The sequence below is a fragment of the Prionailurus viverrinus genome, chromosome E2 (assembly GCF_022837055.1).
Source record: "Prionailurus viverrinus isolate Anna chromosome E2, UM_Priviv_1.0, whole genome shotgun sequence".
Classification (NCBI taxonomy): Eukaryota; Metazoa; Chordata; class Mammalia; order Carnivora; family Felidae; genus Prionailurus; species Prionailurus viverrinus.
Window position 1 is genome coordinate 27708318 of NC_062575.1, and position 18837 is coordinate 27727154.

The window sequence follows — 18837 nt, forward strand, 5'->3', positions numbered from 1 at the left end:
CAAGAGTGGGGCTGATGGTATGGTGGGTGGGGAGACACGTGTGGGCCTTGAACTCAGACAGACCCCAGTTCAAATTCCAGCTCCACCACTTGGCAGCTGTGTGACCTGGGGCAGGTTTCTGTGTGTGAATGTCAGTTTCTGAATCTGTAAAATGGGGACAGTGATACTGTCTGCCTTGTCCGGTTATTGCACAAATGAACAGAGCTACAAACTGGGCGGTTATGATGTAAAAGTATAAGTGGTCAGCAGTGAAAAGAAATCCCAGCATCATTGAAGCCAGCTGAGTGTGGCAGGATGGGCAAAGCCAGGGGTGGGCTTGCAGTAAACCCTGCTTTTACTTTCAGCAGCATTTTATGGCTACAGAGTTAAGAAAGGGGTCAGATTCCATGAGTCAAAAACCAACCCTCTTCTGAGACCCAACTCTCTGGGAAGCCTGGGGACCCTGGCTGGATCGAGGAGAAAACTGACACACAGGGGCTGCCTCCTCTCTGTGGGCCATCTTCCCAATCCTAACAATATCGGTGCTGGGCAGCTGGTCCCTGAGCCCTTCACTGCACGGAACCAAGCAATTGGGACGTGACAGGTCTGTTTCCCACGTTTTGAAGGCTTTGTCAGGGGAAAGGAAAGAGGCAGGGCCTCTGACGCGGTGGGGGGATTGCCGCTTTAGGGACGAGAGGAAAAGCCTGTGCCACTGGATATTGTGTTTTCACAGCTGCCCATGGTGTCTGCTGCAGTTCACTTTGGGGATGGCAGAGATGAGACGGATGCTCTTAGTACTGCTCTATGTCTCCCACTCTTCTGCCAGTGAGTGTGCTTCTCTTTTCCATGACAATGTCAGCAGCTTGTGTGACATGGCAGGGGGAACTGTCCAGGAATCCTGTACATGGCCCTTAAAGTCCAGAGAGGGACTCAGGGGGAAGAGGACTGGCAGTGCTCTGCTCGGACAGCAGGTGTTGGCGGTGGGAATCAGGCAAAGAAAGGGAACATGGGCCATGGATGCAGGAAACTGGCTTCAGCAGTCTGATGGCAGAGCTGATCCTTGGGTGAGAGTGCCATTAGGAAAGTAAACCTCAGACTATGGAAAAGCCCACTCAGAAACCCCACCAGGCACCATCAGGTGGGGGATGTCCTCCCCATGCCCAGGTGGAGGCCTATGGTGTATCTGGTGTACTCAGAACCCAGGCCCTCCCCTTGTTTCTACCTAAGCATTGTGGTTTCAAATAAATCTTTTATCATTAACCCCCCAAGTATCATTAAACTGATGGTTCCTGGTCTCAGGAGCAAGAAGGTACCTTGGAGCCTGCTTGGGACTCAGTCCTTCCCTGACCTCCAGGTCATCCAGAACTAAGATTCCATCCTAGGAAGAGGCAGGTTGAGAGGGGACAGCAAGCTCTGTTCCATCTAGCTGCCACCCTAGCTGGCTCTGTCCAATCTTCCTGGAGTTAGATGGGAGACAGGACAGAGCATCTAACACCGCCACAGCACACACCAAAGGGAGAACCCCCTACTTTCCTAGCCTACTCCACCTCCTTGCAGCCCCAGAGAGACCAAGGGATACCCACAAGACAGAAAGGGTCTCTCCTCCCTCTTAAATAGCTTCAGGCAAGTGACCCAGGGCAAACATTTCATCTTTAGCTCAGATTTCCTCCTTATATCCTGGACCTTCCAAGGGTTTTATAAACTAGCCAACTAGAGCTTTGAGAAAGCAAAAGTCATCACCTACCTGTAGGTTCTTGTTGATTTGGGTAACAATGGTTAATGCCTTGTTCACTATAGATTGCCAACGTTCCATGAATTGAATAAATGGCTGATAACAGAGCCACCAATTATCTGACCAATAGTTGGCTAGTTGTGCCCACCATGTGACACCTATCATCCAGGACCACCAATTTATTTTTTTTAAGTTTATTTTGAGAGAGAGAGAAAGCACGAGTTGGGGAGGGGCAGAGAGAGAGGAAGAGAGAATTGCAAGCAGGCTCTGCACTGTAAGGGCAGAGCCTGATGCAGGGCTTGAATTCACAAACCGTGAGATCGTGACTTGAGCCCAAATACAGAGTTGGATGCTTAACCGACTGAGTGACCCAGGCGCCCCAAGGACCACTGATTCAGAAACATGTACTAGGTACTTGTGGTTTGGGATTTATAAACAGCAACTAGAGTAGTGGCTTACATTAAAAAAAAAAAAGAAAGAAAGAAAGAAAGAAATCATCCATTAGCATTATCAGTCATGAGGATACAGTTTGCAAAGCACCTTCCCATAATCTCACCTTACATGATCTTTATGACTCCAAGAGGTGTGTTACCCCACATTTCAAAAGAGGAAACTAAGGTCCAGAGAGGTAAAGTGGCTTTTCCCAGGTCTCACGGCACAGGGGCCAACAGTATCTGGGACACTGCATCCAGAACCTTCCCAAAACACTAGTAGGTCTCAAAGCTGAATACACATTAGAAACTACCTGGGGAGGCTTTTTAAAATGCCAGTGCCCAGGTCCTGTCCCCAGGGGGGGACAGCAGGTGGATGGCCAGCAGGTGGATGAAATGTGCAGCTAGGTTGAGAATCCCTGCCCTCCACTCTGAGTACTGAGGATGAGATAGGCACCCCTGGCCATGAGGACTGTCAGGACAGGGAGGGAGTCAGCAGCCACAGAGAGCAAAACACCCCATGTGTACGCCATCCCATAATGTTGCCTGCAAAGTAGGAGGCTCAGCTCACTCAGTCTGGGGCTTTGAGTTTCAAGGGTCCTTCCTGCTCTATCATTCTTACACTTTCCATGATTCTATGAATAAGGACTTATTTTTCAGTACAGAGCAATACAGCATCTTGGGTGAAACCAGGACAGGCAGGGGGAGAATGTTTATTTAAAACATTAGTCAACATTTTACTCTCATTTGAAACAAATGTCCAGACCCAAGAGACTGCCCAATTGGAGGCAACTCACTTGAGGGCCTGGAAAGGCAAAGGCCAAGCAGGCCTGAATGGGCCAGAATCAGCCTCAACCTGGTGGGACCTTTTAACCCCTTGATGACTGGACTTCAGGGAGTGATTGGTAAAGCAAAATGCTTTTGTTCATTCACCAAATGACTTACTGAGCACTAACTATGCACTATACTAGCCCATAGGGATACACTTGCAAGCAAAACAAACACGGGGGAGCCACACATGCCAAACTGCCCAGACAGGGAAAAGCAAGGGCAAATTTGAGAATGTGAAATGTGGCTGGAACAGAGACTGTGAGGGGTTGAAGGTGTATGGAGTTTGAAATCCAGCCCTGTACCTACCAGCTGTGTAACCTGGACAAGTTCTTACCAGCTCTAAAACTCCATTCTCTCAGCCACACGTGGAGAATGACAATGTCCACCTCCGCATCTGTTGGAGGAGTTACAGGAAGTAGTACATATCAGCAGTGCTCCAACTTTTTGACACTCTTAAAAATTATGGAGGGCCCCCAAATAACTTTTGCTGTGAAGCTATATCTTTCCATATTTACTATATTAGAAATTAAAAACTGAGAAATTTTTAAAACACAAGAATATACAGGTTCACACACGCTGGTAGCCGTCACAGTGATGACATCACGTAGCCTCTGGAAAATTCCACTGCACAAGAATGAGAGAATGAGGGTGAGAAAGCAAACACTGTCTTAGTATTCTTATGAAAACAGTTTTAACCTGTTTTAACCATTTTAATCTGAGGACTTCCAAAGGTCCCAGACCACGCTTTGAGAACTGCTTTCCGATACTGCCTCGAGTGCACTGCTAAGTGCCCAATAGAGGAGAGGGATTATCGGTAGCCTAAGGGGTTATTTTTAGATTCAAAGATGCCATCAAGCATCTTTTATGGAGAAAATGACCCACCAGGAAAAGAAATGTGGGTAGTGGAGTTCGTGGTGACCAAGATGGAGAGCCAGGAGGAGTGGGGAAGGTGTCTTGAGGTGTGACGCAGTGGTGGTGGCCTCAGGCCGCCAACTCCTTGCCCCAACAGTGAGGCCCCCACACACCCTCTCTGCAGGTTGTGGCATCCAGAAAACCAGTGTTGTGGAAACTTCCGAGGAGGGTCTGGTCAAAGACCAGGAATTCCCGTGGGTGGTGTCGCTGCAGGATTCCCAGTACACTCACCTGGCTTTTGGCAGCATCCTCAGTGAGTTCTGGATCATCAGCATCGCATCTGCCTTGCAGAACAGGCCAGTACCCGTGCCTTTGGGGCCTACACAGCTCCCTGGGGTGGAGGTGGAGGGACCCTTTCCGGCTTAGCCTGGGGAGACCTGGAAGGTAGATTCCTGGTGACAGGGCAAGAGGGCTTTTTACTAGCTTGGCGCTTGCCCTGCCATGACTCTTGGGGTCCTGGAATCACCAGTTGCCAAAGTCATGCTGTCCAGTGTGTTCTCTGCTGTGGGGACTGCACACCCACAAGGTGAAATGATTGTTCTTCCATCCTCCACGGGAAGGACATCTGTTCCCATTTTACTGCAACACAGGCACTGACCCCTGGTACTAGAGGTACTAGAGGTCTTTACTCTAAGCTTGTTAAGTGAATTGTTAGGAGCCCGTACCTTAAAACACTTAACCTTGAACCTGACAACGTGACTGCCACAAATATATGTGCATAGAGAAAAGACTTGAAGGAAATACGCAAACACTTTACAAGCACTTATCTCTGAATGCTCAGAATGCACCTGATTTCTGTTTTCTTCTTTGAATTTCTTTGTATTCTCCAAATTCTATGTGGTAAATTTATACATTCTTGTAAACCAGGAAAAAAAAAAACACCTCAAATGTTATTAAAGGAATAATTTTTTTGTAAAACATTTTACTTTTTGACCCAAAGATTTCACTTTTGAGAGTGGACATTAATGAAATAATTTCAACCACTGGAAAAGTTTTATGCACAAAGTTGTTCATAGGGTGGTTAAACACACACAAAACACTCGAAATGTAATGTCCAATTATCATGGATAAATAAATTATGGTTACTCATTCATATATGTATAGCATATAATATATAGTATATAAATAGTATATATAATTATTATATATCTCTATATATACTATTTATATGCCATATATATATACACGCACACACACACACACACACACACACACACACACACACACACACATACAGAGTATGGGGGAAGAGATTATAATTACTATAATTGCCCAAATAAGTAATAGTATAAACACTTGATAGAATATGGTGGAGATGCTGAATTTTTAAACCTATAACTTATATTTTTATTTGAAAATAGTTTTTTATTTATTTATTTACTTATTTATTTATATTTTAGAGAGAGAGAGAGAGCACAAGTGGAGGAGAGGGGCAGAGGGAGAGAGTAAGAGGCAGAATCTTTTTTTTTTTTTTCAACGTTTTTATTTTATTTTTGGGACAGAGAGAGACAGAGCATGAACGGGGGAGGGGCAGAGAGAGAGGGAGACACAGAATCGGAAACAGGCTCCAGGCTCTGAGCCATCAGCCCAGAGCCCGACACGGGGCTCGAACTCCCGGACCGCGAGATCGTGACCTGGCTGAAGTCGGATGCTTAACCAACTGCGCCACCCAGGCGCCCTGAGACAGAATCTTAATTAAGCAGCTTCCATGCTCAGCATGAAGCCTGATATGGGGCTCCATCCCACGACCCTGGGATCATGACCTGAGCTAAAATCAAGAGGTGGACACTCAATGGACTGAGCCACCCAGAAACCCCTGAAAATGCATGCATTTAAATTAAAATACATGTACACAGTATAATGTTCAGAAGGAACCAAAAGATTCCCTGGCCTTCAGACACTAACTTCCTCCCTTAAACCATATTCTACCATCAGTTTCTTAAATATTCTTCCTTAATTACTCAATGCACTTATGGATATCTATATATCTATAGGTCTAGCTATATTGATTCTTGTATCTATTGACAGAGAGAGATTTTTCTTTCCCCCTTGTATTAATCTGCTAGGACTGCCCTGACAAAATATTACACACAGGGTGACGTAGACAACAGAAATTTATTTCTCACCTTTTGGAAGCCAGAAGTCCAAGATCAAGGTGTCGGCAGGACTGGTTTCTTCTGAGGACTCTCTCTTTGGCTTGGAGATGGCTGCCTTCTTGCAGTGTCCTCACATGGCCTTTCCTCGGGGTGTGCACTTCTGATGTCTCTTCCTCCTCTCGCAAGGACGCTAGTCCTGTTGGGTTAGGGCCCTACCCTTAAGACCTCATTTAATCTTAATAACATCCTTAAAGGCCCTGTGTCCAAATACAGCCACACCTGGGGCTAGGACTTCATCAACAAATTTGGCACAACACAATTCAGTCTATAACAGCCCCTGATACAACGGATAGTGTACCAGACACAGCATTACACTCAGCTTTTTCACTCTTTTTCACTCCCATATTTATCAGCTGCACAGTATCCCAAGATGGATCTACCATAAATACACGGTCCTCTGATAGTGGAAATTTGGGTTGCTTCTGATCTTTTCCTAGTGCCAAAAATTGCTGCAAGTAGATATATTTGTCCATATATTATTGCACACATGTGCAATACACTGTAGCATGAATAACCCAGGAGTGGACAGATTGGACTGAATCTTGGCACTAGCCTTCCAGAGAGATTTGGCTTTCCAGGTAGCCAAATTCCAAATTTCATTATTGTTATTTCCTATCTGGTCTATTTTGGTTTTGATTTTCCCTTTGCCTCAGGGTTTTATTAAAGACAGAGTTTTCAAATACTCAGGGTGTTTTGTTTGTTTTCTGCCCTTATTTCGTTTTGAGTTATACTACATGATGATTAGATCTGTTTAGGAATTTGTTGGGGTTGCCCCTGCAGTCTACTATATGTGAGTCACGTGAATGTTTCCCACAGTTAAAATTCAAAGTTCATTCTCTGTCTCTGGTGGACAATTTAATATATAAAATTGGGGGAGGGAATCTCTTTGCTTTGTCCTAGGTTGACAGAGGTGAGTTAAAATCTATCATGAACAAGCTTTGGCTCTTTCTCCTATTTCCTGGAATATTTCCTTTATGAACATTATGTCACATGCTGCAGATGCTTATGACTACAAGGTCTTCGCCATAGACTTAATTCTTTTTCGTCATTAAGAGCCTCTCTGTCTTACTTCATGTTCTTCTGCTCTAAATTGATGTTCTAAATGAAACTCTTGCTTCTTGTTTTCATTTTAGTTTATGTTTTCCGCTTTTGTGGCTTCTTGTTTTTCTTTTCATTATGTGGCCTTTGTTTTGAATGTCTCTTCTGACAAATTTGGAAAGTTTGAGTTTTTGTTCTGGTGTTCACCTTAGAGTTATAATTTCAAGGAAGACAGCAACATCCTTTGTTTCTTTCTGCACTGTCCTCTTTATTATTATTATTTTCTTTTAATGTTTACTTTTGAGAGAGAGACAGACTGCAACTGGGGAGGGTCAGAGAGAGAGCAAGATGCAGGATCCAAAGCAGGCTCCAGGCTCTGCACTGTCAGCACACAGCCCAACACGGGGCTCGAAGTCACAAACCCTTAGTTTGTGACCTAAACCAAAGTCGGAGGCTTAAGCAACTGAGCCACCCAGGTGCCCCTGGACTGTTCTCTTTAGACTCTACTGTGGTCAGTGCCAAAAGTCCTATCTTTTTACTTCTTCCCTCCTTCTCCTCCACCACACAATTTTAATAGATAAGTGCTTTAATGTTTACCTTGATTCACATACATATTTGCACATCCTTATTATTTTACATATTAGCTGTAAATAATGTGTTTAGATTCCTTTAAAAGATGAGGAAACTGACATATATACCTACCTTCTGACCTTCTTTATAGCTTTAGTTACACCATCTGATTACTGACAGAGTTTACATTTTGACTCTAACCCAAACTCTAAAAAGGCTTTTAGTCCAATGTTATAATGAACTCCACACTTACTGACAGTCCTTTTGCTGGATTTTCTCCATTCAACACTGCTGGATTTTCTCCATTCAACACTAGAATTGGCTAAAATTTGTCTCCAAGTATGTCGTTTCTTAAAGGGCTCCCAAGAACCATATTTCCTTGGGTTTTGGATATTAACAAATGTGCTGTCCTTAAGCCTGAATGACAACTTAAGTGTAGAATTCATGGATCATGCCTTCTTTCTTTTGGAGACTTAATAGGCATTACCACTGCACACCCCCCCCACCCCCACCCCCACAACTGCCATGGTTTCTGGTGTTAAATCTTGCTGCAGAGAAGTATGAAGCCATTCTGATTTTTTCCTCTCTAGGTACATGATCACTCATCCCAGTGCACCTGAGAGAGGTCTGGTTACACCTATTATCCTAGTGTCCTGCTGCAAGCATCCCCTTTCACTCTCTCAAGTTCCTTGGGTTAGGCAATAAATTACATGGCCAAACTTAAGATGACTTAATCTGGTTTTGTTTGGATGCCTAAGGATTCCTCCTTTGTTATTGAAGTCCATCAACTTTACTAGCTATGCGGCATCTCTTCCATTTCTACTCTCTACTCTCTTCTACCCTTCTGGGTCCCAGGAGGCTGACTTGTGTGGGTTACACCAATGGTACTCTTACCTTCTGGGTTCCAGTTGGGTTTGGCCAAGGGGAGTACTGGCAAGAGTTCAGAGGAAGTGGGGAGGGCAAGGGCAGGGTCCTTATTCCCCAGAGGGGTACTGTAGACTGGCTGCCTCCTCCAGCCAAGTGACCCACTGCCCACAGCTCTGACCACTCCCTCCCCCCTCTAGTACCCAAAGGCACAATGGCACCCTGTTGTTATCTGAGCAGGAAGCTGCATTTGCCACGTGACACCCAGGTACTGAACTATTCTCTGTGATTTCCCTACATCCTTCCAAGACCATTGTAAAGAATCCCCAACTTACTTAAACTTTCCCCAACTTACCTTGAGAGTGCCATCTGTTTCTTGTTGGGAGCTGACAAGGCTATGTCTCCATGTTGATCATTCTATATCGCTTTTTCCCTAGGGTGTGGAGTACACTTCCAAACTGTAGAGCGAAGGCTTATTTCCAGAAAACGTTCTTAAATTGGATCCTGAAATCTTTTTTCTGTCTTATTTGGGTTACTTTCTTTGTGATCTGCTGACTCTCCATTGACTGCCATATTTGTCATTCTCCTCTCTCGCCTTTAAAAATCTTTGTTAATGTCCATTTCATTCTGGTCACTTTTCTCAGTCCTCCATCCTGTGCCCTTTACCGTATTTTCTGTTCTCTTTATTCTCCTTTTTGCAGCTTCCAATTTGGCCTTTATTTTGGTGCTTGTTTTGTTTTCTTTCTACCTCTTTGCTGAGAAGCGTGTTTGACCAGCTTTTCCGGACTTTGTGGGAGTAGGTACCATCTAGAACACCCTGCGCTTCTGCCGTCCTTTACTGCTGTTGTCAGCCCTTCCTCTAATTCTGAGGTTTGGATTCTCTAGTGTCTTTTCATTTTATGGTGTTTTTCAGCATTTGTTTCTCATTTCTGTAGTCCCTTGGGTGGTCCCCAAGGGGAGAAAGGGAAAACAACCAAATGAGCCCCATCGCTATTATAATTGGAATTTCTCTCAAGAGTATTTACAGAGTATGTAATATGAAAAAATGTTTCTTTTAAAATGTTAAGTGCTAAAATCAAGAGTCAAGGTTACATCCTTGGTGTAACTATGACTATCAAAAAAAAAACAAACCAAAAAACTATGGAAAAAGCATGAAAAAAAGATAAGTCATAACAGATTATCTTTGGGTGGTGGGACAAATGACATTAAGGTAAAGGAATTGCCAAGATGCTATGGGCTCACAAAGGAGGACACAAGTCTAGGAGTTCAGAAAAGATTTCCTGGGGACTGGGTCCAAAGGGGTAAGTAAAAACTAGCCCAGGAAAAATCAATTGGATGAGTGTTCCAACCCACCCCCCAAAAGAGTAAATATGAAAAGGAAAGTGTGAAGCTTCCATGGTGACTCGGCTTCTAAAGATTCCCTTGCTTTTTCTCTAGGAAGGACATCATTGTCATAGTTGGTATAGCTAAGATGGATGCCAAAGTGATTGCTCATGAAGAGTATCCGGTCAACACCATCATTATCCATGAGTATTTTGATAATGAGACCATGAACAATAACATAGCCCTCCTGAAGACAGACACGGCGATGCAGTTCAGCAACCTGGTCCGACCCATCTGCTTCCTTGGCAGAAAGCTGCATATGCCACCAGCCTTGCAGAACTGCTGGGTGGCAGGATGGAATCCCACATCTGCAGTTAATGCCTTCCTTCTCCTAGAGGAGGCTGTGTGTGTGCGAGCAGTGGGGGTGACTTGGATGAACTGTTCTAGGGTTTCGCTTCATATCTCCCATTGCTCAAGATTCTAGAGTTGGGCTGGAACCCTCATGTAATCAGTCAAGATTCCCAATGCTTGCCCTTTCTGTGGCCATTCTTACATTTGGTCCCTTTTCTTTTAGCTCTACACCCAAATTAGAAGTACATAGTCAGCAAACAGCTTGAAGGGAGTGCAAAGCCTGAAGGGAGAGGTCAGGAGACATTATTCCCTGAACAGGAGCTGATTGCCCTCTTGACCAAGCCATCCTTCTTTTCTTTTATTCTTGGGAAGTGAACAAGGAAATGTATTCTCTGTAGATGTGGACGAAGGATGAATATGTTCTCTATTTTTACATTCAAGTTCAAAACAAAGGTAGTGTTCAGAAAAACTCAGACACAGTTTCTGATTTCTATGAGAACGGGGTTTATCAGAATATTCTCCACTCATTCCCATCTGGATACATGAGTTGTAGTTAACATAGACAATGTCTTCTCATTAATAATTCTTGGCTTTCTGTTGCATGGTCCAGACAGGAAATCACATGACAATGAGTATCCTGAGGAAAATCTCCGTGAAAGACATCAACATGTGTCCCTTACACAAACTCAAGAAAACAGGATGTGGCAATCACATAGAGCAGGAAACCGATGCTGTCTGTTTGGTAAGAACATGATGGAGTAAAAGCTAAAGGCTGAGAGTAAGCAGTGGTCACTTCAAGGGAATCTCGGGACTCTCCCTCATTGCACAGTGAACTCCTTGAGGGACTGGCAGGGACTGTCACTTGGGATCCATGGCTATCTCCGGGGTGAACGGTACTTGGCAGATAGCAGATATTCAATAAAAATCTACCGGGTGGACTAAACAGTCACCATTTTCAATGTGACATGATTAAGCATGTCTAAGTCATAGATGGTTTTTCACTGGCTAAAAGTTTGCAAGTGTGAGTCCAAACCATGTATACTTTGAGCATGTCTACAGGGTGGGGTCAAACCATGTATACTTTGAGCATGTCTACAGGGTGGGGTCACTGTATTTAGCTTCTATGGAATCTAGACTCTGATGCTATTGCTCATCAGTTATTGATTTGTTTTTTGTTTTTCTGTAAGAAGCCCTGTCCTCCAATCGGATGAGGGCTGTACAGATGTGGCTATCCTACTACCTCAGCAAAATGTGTGGAATTGACAAGTCCCTGGTCCAGGCTCCCTCATGTCCACACCAGAGAAGGTGGGGCTTACAGGGATCACACAGTTAATAAATGTTATAATAAGGATGAGAACCCGGGTCTACCAGGTGTCCAGGCGGTTTCTCTCCTCTACTCCAAAATTTCTACACTCTACTATTTCTAATTTCTACTCTCCTTCAAAGTAACTTTCAGCATTCCCAGATGGGGAAATTTTTTTTCCCCAGATGATCTAGGGAAAGTATTTTATTTTATTTTTTTTTTTTAATTTTTTTTTCCACGTTTTTATTTATTTTTGGGACAGAGAGAGACAGAGCATGAACGGGGGAGGGGCAGAGAGAGAGGGAGACACAGAATCGGAAACAGGTTCCAGGCTCCGAGCCATCAGCCCAGAGCCTGACGTGGGGCTCGAACTCACGGACCGCGAGATCGTGACCTGGCTGAAGTCGGACGCTTAACCGACTGCGCCACCCAGGCGCCCCATAGGGAAAGTATTTTAGAGAAAGGGGGAAGAGTACATATATGTGGACAATTCTTCCTAAAAGTAATTTTATTGCAAATGCATGAAGGACTGCCTTTCATTATACAATGTTTGCCCTTCCAAAGTTGATCCAACATTTATTGAGTGTCTACTTTGTACTGGACTCTAGCAGGTGGAAGACTAACAACTTTTTAAGTTAGATAATTGAGGTATTCCCTCAATCCAGCACCATATTTCATCAAATCTAAGATGCTATCAGTTGTGGAATGTGCCATTATTGTATGGAATACCAAGGGAGAGAAAATGCTGCCAGTTAAACTCTGATATCAACCAATTAGAAGACACATATCATTCCAAAGATGTTAATTTTTTTAAGTTTATTTATTTTGAGAGAGTGAGAGTGTGAGCGAGGGAGGGACAGAGAGACAGGGAGACAGAATCCTGAGCAGGCTCCATGCTGACAGCACAGAAGTGGGGGCTAGATCCCACGAACTGTGAGATCATAACCTGAGCCGAAATCAAGAGTTGGAGGCTTAACCAACTGAGCCACCCAGGTGCTCCAAAAGATAATAATTTTTCAAGAGCATCTTAGATTCAATGGGATATGGTAAGCTGCTTCTACTCTAAATGATCACCTCTTCAAATCTACCTGCAAAGTTTAGACTGGTTTTTACCTGTAGCACACCTGCAGTCAGTCCTTTGTTTTTGAACTGTGCTAGCAAACTGGCTCAGACAAATAAATGGTGACTTGTATACCTAGGATGCTTTCTTCTCTCGGACATGTGTTCTAGTGTCCAGAAGTCCTCAAAGCCATATTTCAGATATATAGAATAAACCACCCAAGTCCAATATCTGCCTAGTGGGTCCCCAGAAACCCAACAAAAGCAGAATCACTCTGAACCCACCCCCCTCCTTTCCCCACAACTGTCAGGGCTTTTGTTCAATGTTAAGGTTAAGGATCACACAATAAAAGAGCCCCTTTAAGCTGGGGCTGCTCCCCTAGGAGATGAGGTGGGGCTGCTCCAGAGGAGCACCTGGTACTTCTTCTCTCAGCTGCTTGGGCTTCAGAAGTTGGGCCCCACACATTATGAGGAAGAGGAAAAGCCATGTATTCTACACCTGGGCAGAGTGGCAACTTGCAAAACCACGCAATAGCCAGGGAGGTCTCCATACAATCATTCATTCATCAAACTACTTGTCCTAAATTGCACTATTTTTCTTCCTCCAGCTATGGAACCACAGTTAAAGCAAATTGGGGTTGGAACTGGTGACAGAAGGGAAGACCATGCCATGCTTGGCTGGACAGCGTCTCTGCCCCAGGCAGACATGATAGGGTGCAGATGTGAGCCCATTCAACAGTCATAGCAGAGCCAGCCAGCCCTTGGGATGAAATCTCATGTGCTGCTCCATGGCAGCACAGGGCAGCAAGAGTACCATGTGCTGGCCCAGTCCTTCTGCATAGGTGGGCCACGTGGGCCGAAGGGGCTGGTCAGCCTTTGAATGACAACTCTTCTTGGGGCAAGATGGACCACGGGTTTGGAGTGGGGTCAGGCATTACCTTAAGAGGAGGCTTGGGGCTGGGGCAGTTAAGGTAGATTATACCTAGTAGTTGCCTTATTGCTCTTCTCATATTTCTCAGCTTTTCACATAAAATGATGGCCTTTTCTATTACCAGGATAATAGTAGCTAATTCTTTGAGTGTGTACTGTGTGCCAGGCACTGTTAGGGTTCTGCACTTTACTCAGAGAGAACTAGGTGACTCTCCGGGGTCACACATCTAGGTAAGCGTGCCAAGCTTCTCATCACTCCCTTAAAAGGAGGTAAGGTCTGTGTGGTAGAATCCCTGAGTCCCAGAGGAAGGCTGAGAGCATGGGCAGGGCTGGTGAGCAGATGTGCTGCCAGGCAGCTGCCAGGTGGAAAAGCCGGGAACCCAGCCTGGTCAACATTGGAGGAATGAGGAACCAAGAGAGAGTGAGGATTTAGTCAAAGGGGCATGAAAATGAAATGCGAACCAGGAAGCTAAAGGCAAATGGCAGAAGCCTGCAAATACTCTGCACGATAAAAGGAAAATCCATCTTGTTGGAATTCGTGGCGGTGGCTGCCTAGATCAGAAACAGTATCCTATAATTTACCCCCTCTCAAGTGAGGACCAATATAAAACATTTCTAGAACAAACGGTAAATTGCACAAGGATATATTTAAAAAGAAAATGAGTTTTCTTAGACCTGAAGCCTTCTGTCCTTTGTCACAGGGGGACCCTGGAAACCCCATGATGTGCCAGCTACAGCAACAGAATCTGTGGGTGCTGAGAGGAGTCTTGTCCCACGGGGGTGAGAAATGCCCTGGCTTTTTACTGTACCTCAAGGTGGAAGACTATGGCGACTGGATTACGTCCAAGACTAAGAAAACCAGCCATCCGCTGTCTGCCTTCCACCACTGGGAGAATTTGCTGCCTTCACTCAGCTACAAAGAACATTTCACCGTTACACAGAGAAAACATTCCGGGCTGGGCCAAGGTGGATGGTCCCTAGCACACGTGCAAGGACAAAAAAAGGCTGACGTATATTCATTGCCAGCAAACAGCTCTAGAAAGAGCCCAGACATTGGGAGGAAAGGGTTAAGGGAATTAGGCAGGACTTCTGTTGTGGACATACAACCCATGTACTATGATTATTATGGCGGGGACTCTGGGGAGGGTAGAGGGCCTATTTCAGGTCAGAACAGGTTACATCAGCCCCAAGAATTACCTTGTTTTTCTTTGTGCTTGTTTTCTTTTGCAATGGTATCTAGTCTAGGAGCTAACCCTCCCAACTGAGGAGTAAGCTCAGAATGCTGAGTGCTGGGCAGTCACATTCTGTTTTGCTGTCTGTTTAATGGTGATTGTTTTTGCTAGCTGCACACCTGGGCTGCCATGGACAGGCCCAGGGTGCACACTGGGCTGGCTCTCCCTCCTCTGTCCCACTCCCACATGCGGGAAGGTCACTTTCATTTGTGCTTGTGAACTAAATGTGGGCTAACAAGTGTCAAACCATTAGAGTGCCCTGTGGTTCTTTCAGTGTTAACCGTTCCAGGGGCCAGGCTGTGAAAACACTCCCCACGGGCAAATGTGGCCTGGGGAGTGCCTGCCAGCGTGGCTAGAGAGTCGGGGACACCAAGAAGCACAGGGAACAGTGAGAGGACCCCTTGACTGGAAAGGAGCTGATTACTTTAATGGATCACTCTGGTCTGCAGCTGTGGCCTCCCTCTGGCTACTTCCCAGGGGGGCAAATTGCCTGCAAATGCTCATTGGTGGTTTTCATTTTATTCCAAGCCTTGCGGTAGCCTTTTAAGGTCATCTGCAAAGAGGAAAAAGAGGGTGAGGGGAGAAGGTCACTTGGGAAAAAGCAATTGTGATTTTTCAGAATGCAACCTGCATCCAGCCCTGTGGTGAGGCAGGTGACTCTGTGTGGAAGAGTCAGCCAGTCTGGAAGAATCTTCTAAAGAACTGGTTTCTGTTTAGTGAAGTGAGAAGCTGCAGGTTCCTGCCGTGCTTCTCTGCTACTTCTCGGCTCCAAATCTGAAAGGCCCAAGTTTGGATCCTAATTCACCCTCTGCCACCAAGTGACCACGGGAAAGGCAGGACAAAGTACTGTGGGAACCGGAGCCTGGGTCTGGATGTGAAAACGCCAGGCTTCCCAAGTGACCTGACCGGGTTTTTAAGCTACTCTACTCATGTCTCAAATGTTCTCAGTCTGCAAGTGGGCCTGTGGCAGACCTGGGGCTTTCTTTTTTCGCACTTTGTTTTGCATTTTGTTTCCCATTTCTCCCTGGCGCTTACCAGGAGCAAGGGTGCTCTGAGCACACCTATCTCAGGAAAAGGCTGCAGGGTTCTCAAAACAAAGAGCCAGGGCAACTATGTAAATGCATGGAATCGGGCTCTGAGTGATATTAAAAATCCATTATCTCATTTTTTAAAAAGAACTGGCTTCTCCATGTATAAAGTAGCAATCACTACATCACCAATGGTGGGGGAAGGGATTCAGAAGCTTCCAGAATTCATTAAGAAAACAAGCAACTAAAAACAATATTACTACAGAGTCTCTTTCTGTCCCTAACACTGAAAAGGGAACTTACCAAAAGGAAAGGGCATCCTTCATTTCCCTTAGAGACTTAAGTGACTGCTGAGATCTCTCACAGACATTACCTGTCCAAACACCTGTACTCTTAGCTTGAAAAATCAAACCCTTGACAAAAACGTGAAGGACATGAAAGGCTGACTGTCTTGGGGTTCTCGGAGACTTACCTCTGCAATCTCCACTTTCCTTTCCCACATCTTGATGGTCTTCTGCAGGTCCCCAGTTAGGATCTTCTCCCGCACGTACACCATCACCTGCGGCACTTGGAACTCAGCCAGCTGTCTGCGGAGTCTCTTGTTCACGGCCTCAGCCTTGGCCCGGTCCTGGGTTGGGAAGGACCAATTAAACCAGGGATCCCTGACAGTTCTGGCTTACTGACCCTGGCATCTCTCCCCAGCTTCAATGTAGTTCTCAAAATAATGTTGAAATTTTCAAAGGAGTGGGGAAAATTGCGAGATTCTGATTCTGGTTATTCTTATTATTTTTTATAACTGGTGATGTTTTTCATCTAGTTAAGAAACACTAAGTGCAGTCTAAAACAGTGTTTTTTCCCTGCCTTTCTTCCTTCATTAAGGAATATGTTTTTATTTTTAGGTTTGGTGGGTTTTTGGGGGGGAAACTATGTATTTAAGTATACTTTGATTTGATCAGTCTCAACTCTCCTTTCTGTAAAATATACATAACATAAAGTTGCCCATTTTAACCATTTTTAAGTGTGCAGTTCTGTGGCATTCAGTACATTCACACTGTTGTATGAGCTTCACCACCATCTGTCTCCAGAACTTTTTTCATCTTGCAAAATTAAACCTCTGTACTCATGAAATGATGACTTCCCATGACTACTTCCCCCAAGCCCCGGCAACTGCCAGTCTACTTTCTGTCTCTATGAATTTGATTACTCAGGTACCTATATAAGGGCAATCACACAATATTTGTCCTTTTGTGACTGGCTTCTTTCACTTAGTACAATATCTTCAGTGTTAATCCATGTTGTAGTATATGCAGAATTTCCCTCCCATTTAAGGCTAAATTATGTTCCATTGTATGTATATACTACATTTTGCTTCTCCATTCATCTGTCCATGAACTTTTGGGTGGCTTCCACCCGTGGGCTATCATGGACAATGCTGCTATGAACATGGGTGGCCAAGCATCTGTTCAAGTTCATGCTTCCAATTATACTGGTTATATACCCAGAAGAAGAACTGCTGGATCAATAGTTACTCAATTTTTTGAGGAATCTCTGTCTATTTAAATTTTATTTTTTTTAATGTTTGTTTATTTTTGAGAGAGAGACAGAGTGTGAACGGGAGAGGGGCAGAGAGAGAGGGAGACACAGAATCCGAAGCAGGCTCCAGGTTCTGAGCTGTCAGCACAGAGCCCAATGCGGGGCTCGAATTCACGAACTGTGAGACCATGACCATGAGAAGTCGGACACCTAACCAACCGAGTCACCCAGGTACCCCTTAAATTTTATTTTTGAAATTATCATACAGTAAAATTAACTAGTGTTTTTCTTTTTTTTTTTTTAATGTTTATTTTTGAGACAGAGAGGGACAGAGCATGAACGGGGGAGGGTCAGAGAGAGAGAGAGACACAGAATCTGAAGCAGGCTCCAGGCTCTGAGCTGTCAGCACAGAGCCCGACACGGGGCTCGAACTCACAGACCGTGAGATCATGACCTGAGCCGAAGTCGGAAGCTCAACCGACTGAGCCACCCAGGCGCCCCTAGTGTTTTTCTTTTAATTGAGTGGATTCTTTGAATCAGCAATGTTCTTTTATTGTTTTAACAATTGTTTTGAATAGGTAATACACTTAATTCAAATGGTATAAAAATACAGAGTGACCATCTCCCGTCCTACCCTCTTCCTGGCCACATAGTTCCCTTCCCAGAAGTATGCACTATTTTTAGGTTTTGTGCATTCTTCTAGAGATCTACATTCATATAAACATATATATCTCCCTTTTTTGCACAAAGAATAGCCAATGCTATTCACTTTTACTCCTCCAACTTTATTTCACTTAGTAAATATTGAAGACCTTTCTGTATCGGCGCAGAAAAAACTGACTCATTCTTTTTAACAGCTGCATCATTTTCCATTGTATAGAAGCCCTCACAAACAAGTCACTTAGTTCCTCGATCTCTTGCTGTTACCATAAACAATCCTGTGATTACTAATCTTCCCGGTATGGTCATACTCTAAATACACAAGTACATCAGTAGGATGAACTACTGAAAGTGAAATTGTCTGTTCCGAGGTGGCAATTTTGCCCCCAGGAGACATTTGGCAATGTCTGGATGTATTCCTGGTTGTCACAACTCAGGAGGTGCTACTGGCACCTAGTAGGTAGAGGCCAGATATGCTACTAAACACCTTACAGGACACAGGACAGCCTCCAGAAGGAATTATCTGATCTAAAATATCAGTGGTGTCCAGGTAGAGAAGCCCTGCCATGAACATATGTGTATGTTTGGTAAAGAGTGCTAAATCGCCTTCTAGAACAATCAAGCCAATTTTGCCTCTGCAGCAGTGTTTGAGACTGCCTGTGTTTTCTCCGTTCTCTCAACACAGTCTTACCGAATTTTTTATCTTTGTTAATCTAGGAGAGGGGAAATGGTATCTCATTATGGCTTTATTTTGCATTCCTTATGAGTGAGGTAGAACATCTTTCATATAAGATTTTTTGCTTTTCTGTAAACTGTTTAAATCTTTTGTCCATTTTTAAAATTTTTTTGTTAGAGTTTTCTTAATTTGTAAAAGATATTTAAGTTTTAAGAAAATTAACTCCCTG

The 18837-nt window shown here is 44.3% G+C and overlaps 2 protein-coding genes across 5 annotated transcripts in view; one reads left to right on the forward strand and one right to left on the reverse strand.

The window, feature by feature from the left end:
* Window positions 1-715: 715 nt before the first annotated feature.
* Window positions 716-14719, forward strand: PRSS54 (serine protease 54). The gene is given in 7 exon segments (XM_047836403.1): window positions 716-754; window positions 756-804; window positions 4010-4181; window positions 9951-10209; window positions 10798-10929; window positions 14181-14673; window positions 14676-14719. Coding segments are annotated over 7 exon segments (1185 nt in total). The 5' UTR covers window positions 716-718.
* Window positions 14720-15100: 381 nt separating this feature from the next.
* The window catches only part of CCDC113 (coiled-coil domain containing 113), a 32996-nt gene continuing 29259 nt past the window's right edge, over window positions 15101-18837 (reverse strand). For all 4 annotated transcript variants that reach the window (XM_047836397.1, XM_047836398.1, XM_047836396.1 and 1 more), the window contains 2 exons: window positions 16212-16367; window positions 15101-15264 (listed from right to left, as the gene is read on the reverse strand). In XM_047836397.1, the coding sequence (XP_047692353.1) occupies window positions 15178-15264; window positions 16212-16367 (243 nt within the window). In that variant the 3' untranslated portion in view covers window positions 15101-15177. The remainder of the gene's footprint in view (window positions 15265-16211; window positions 16368-18837) is intronic.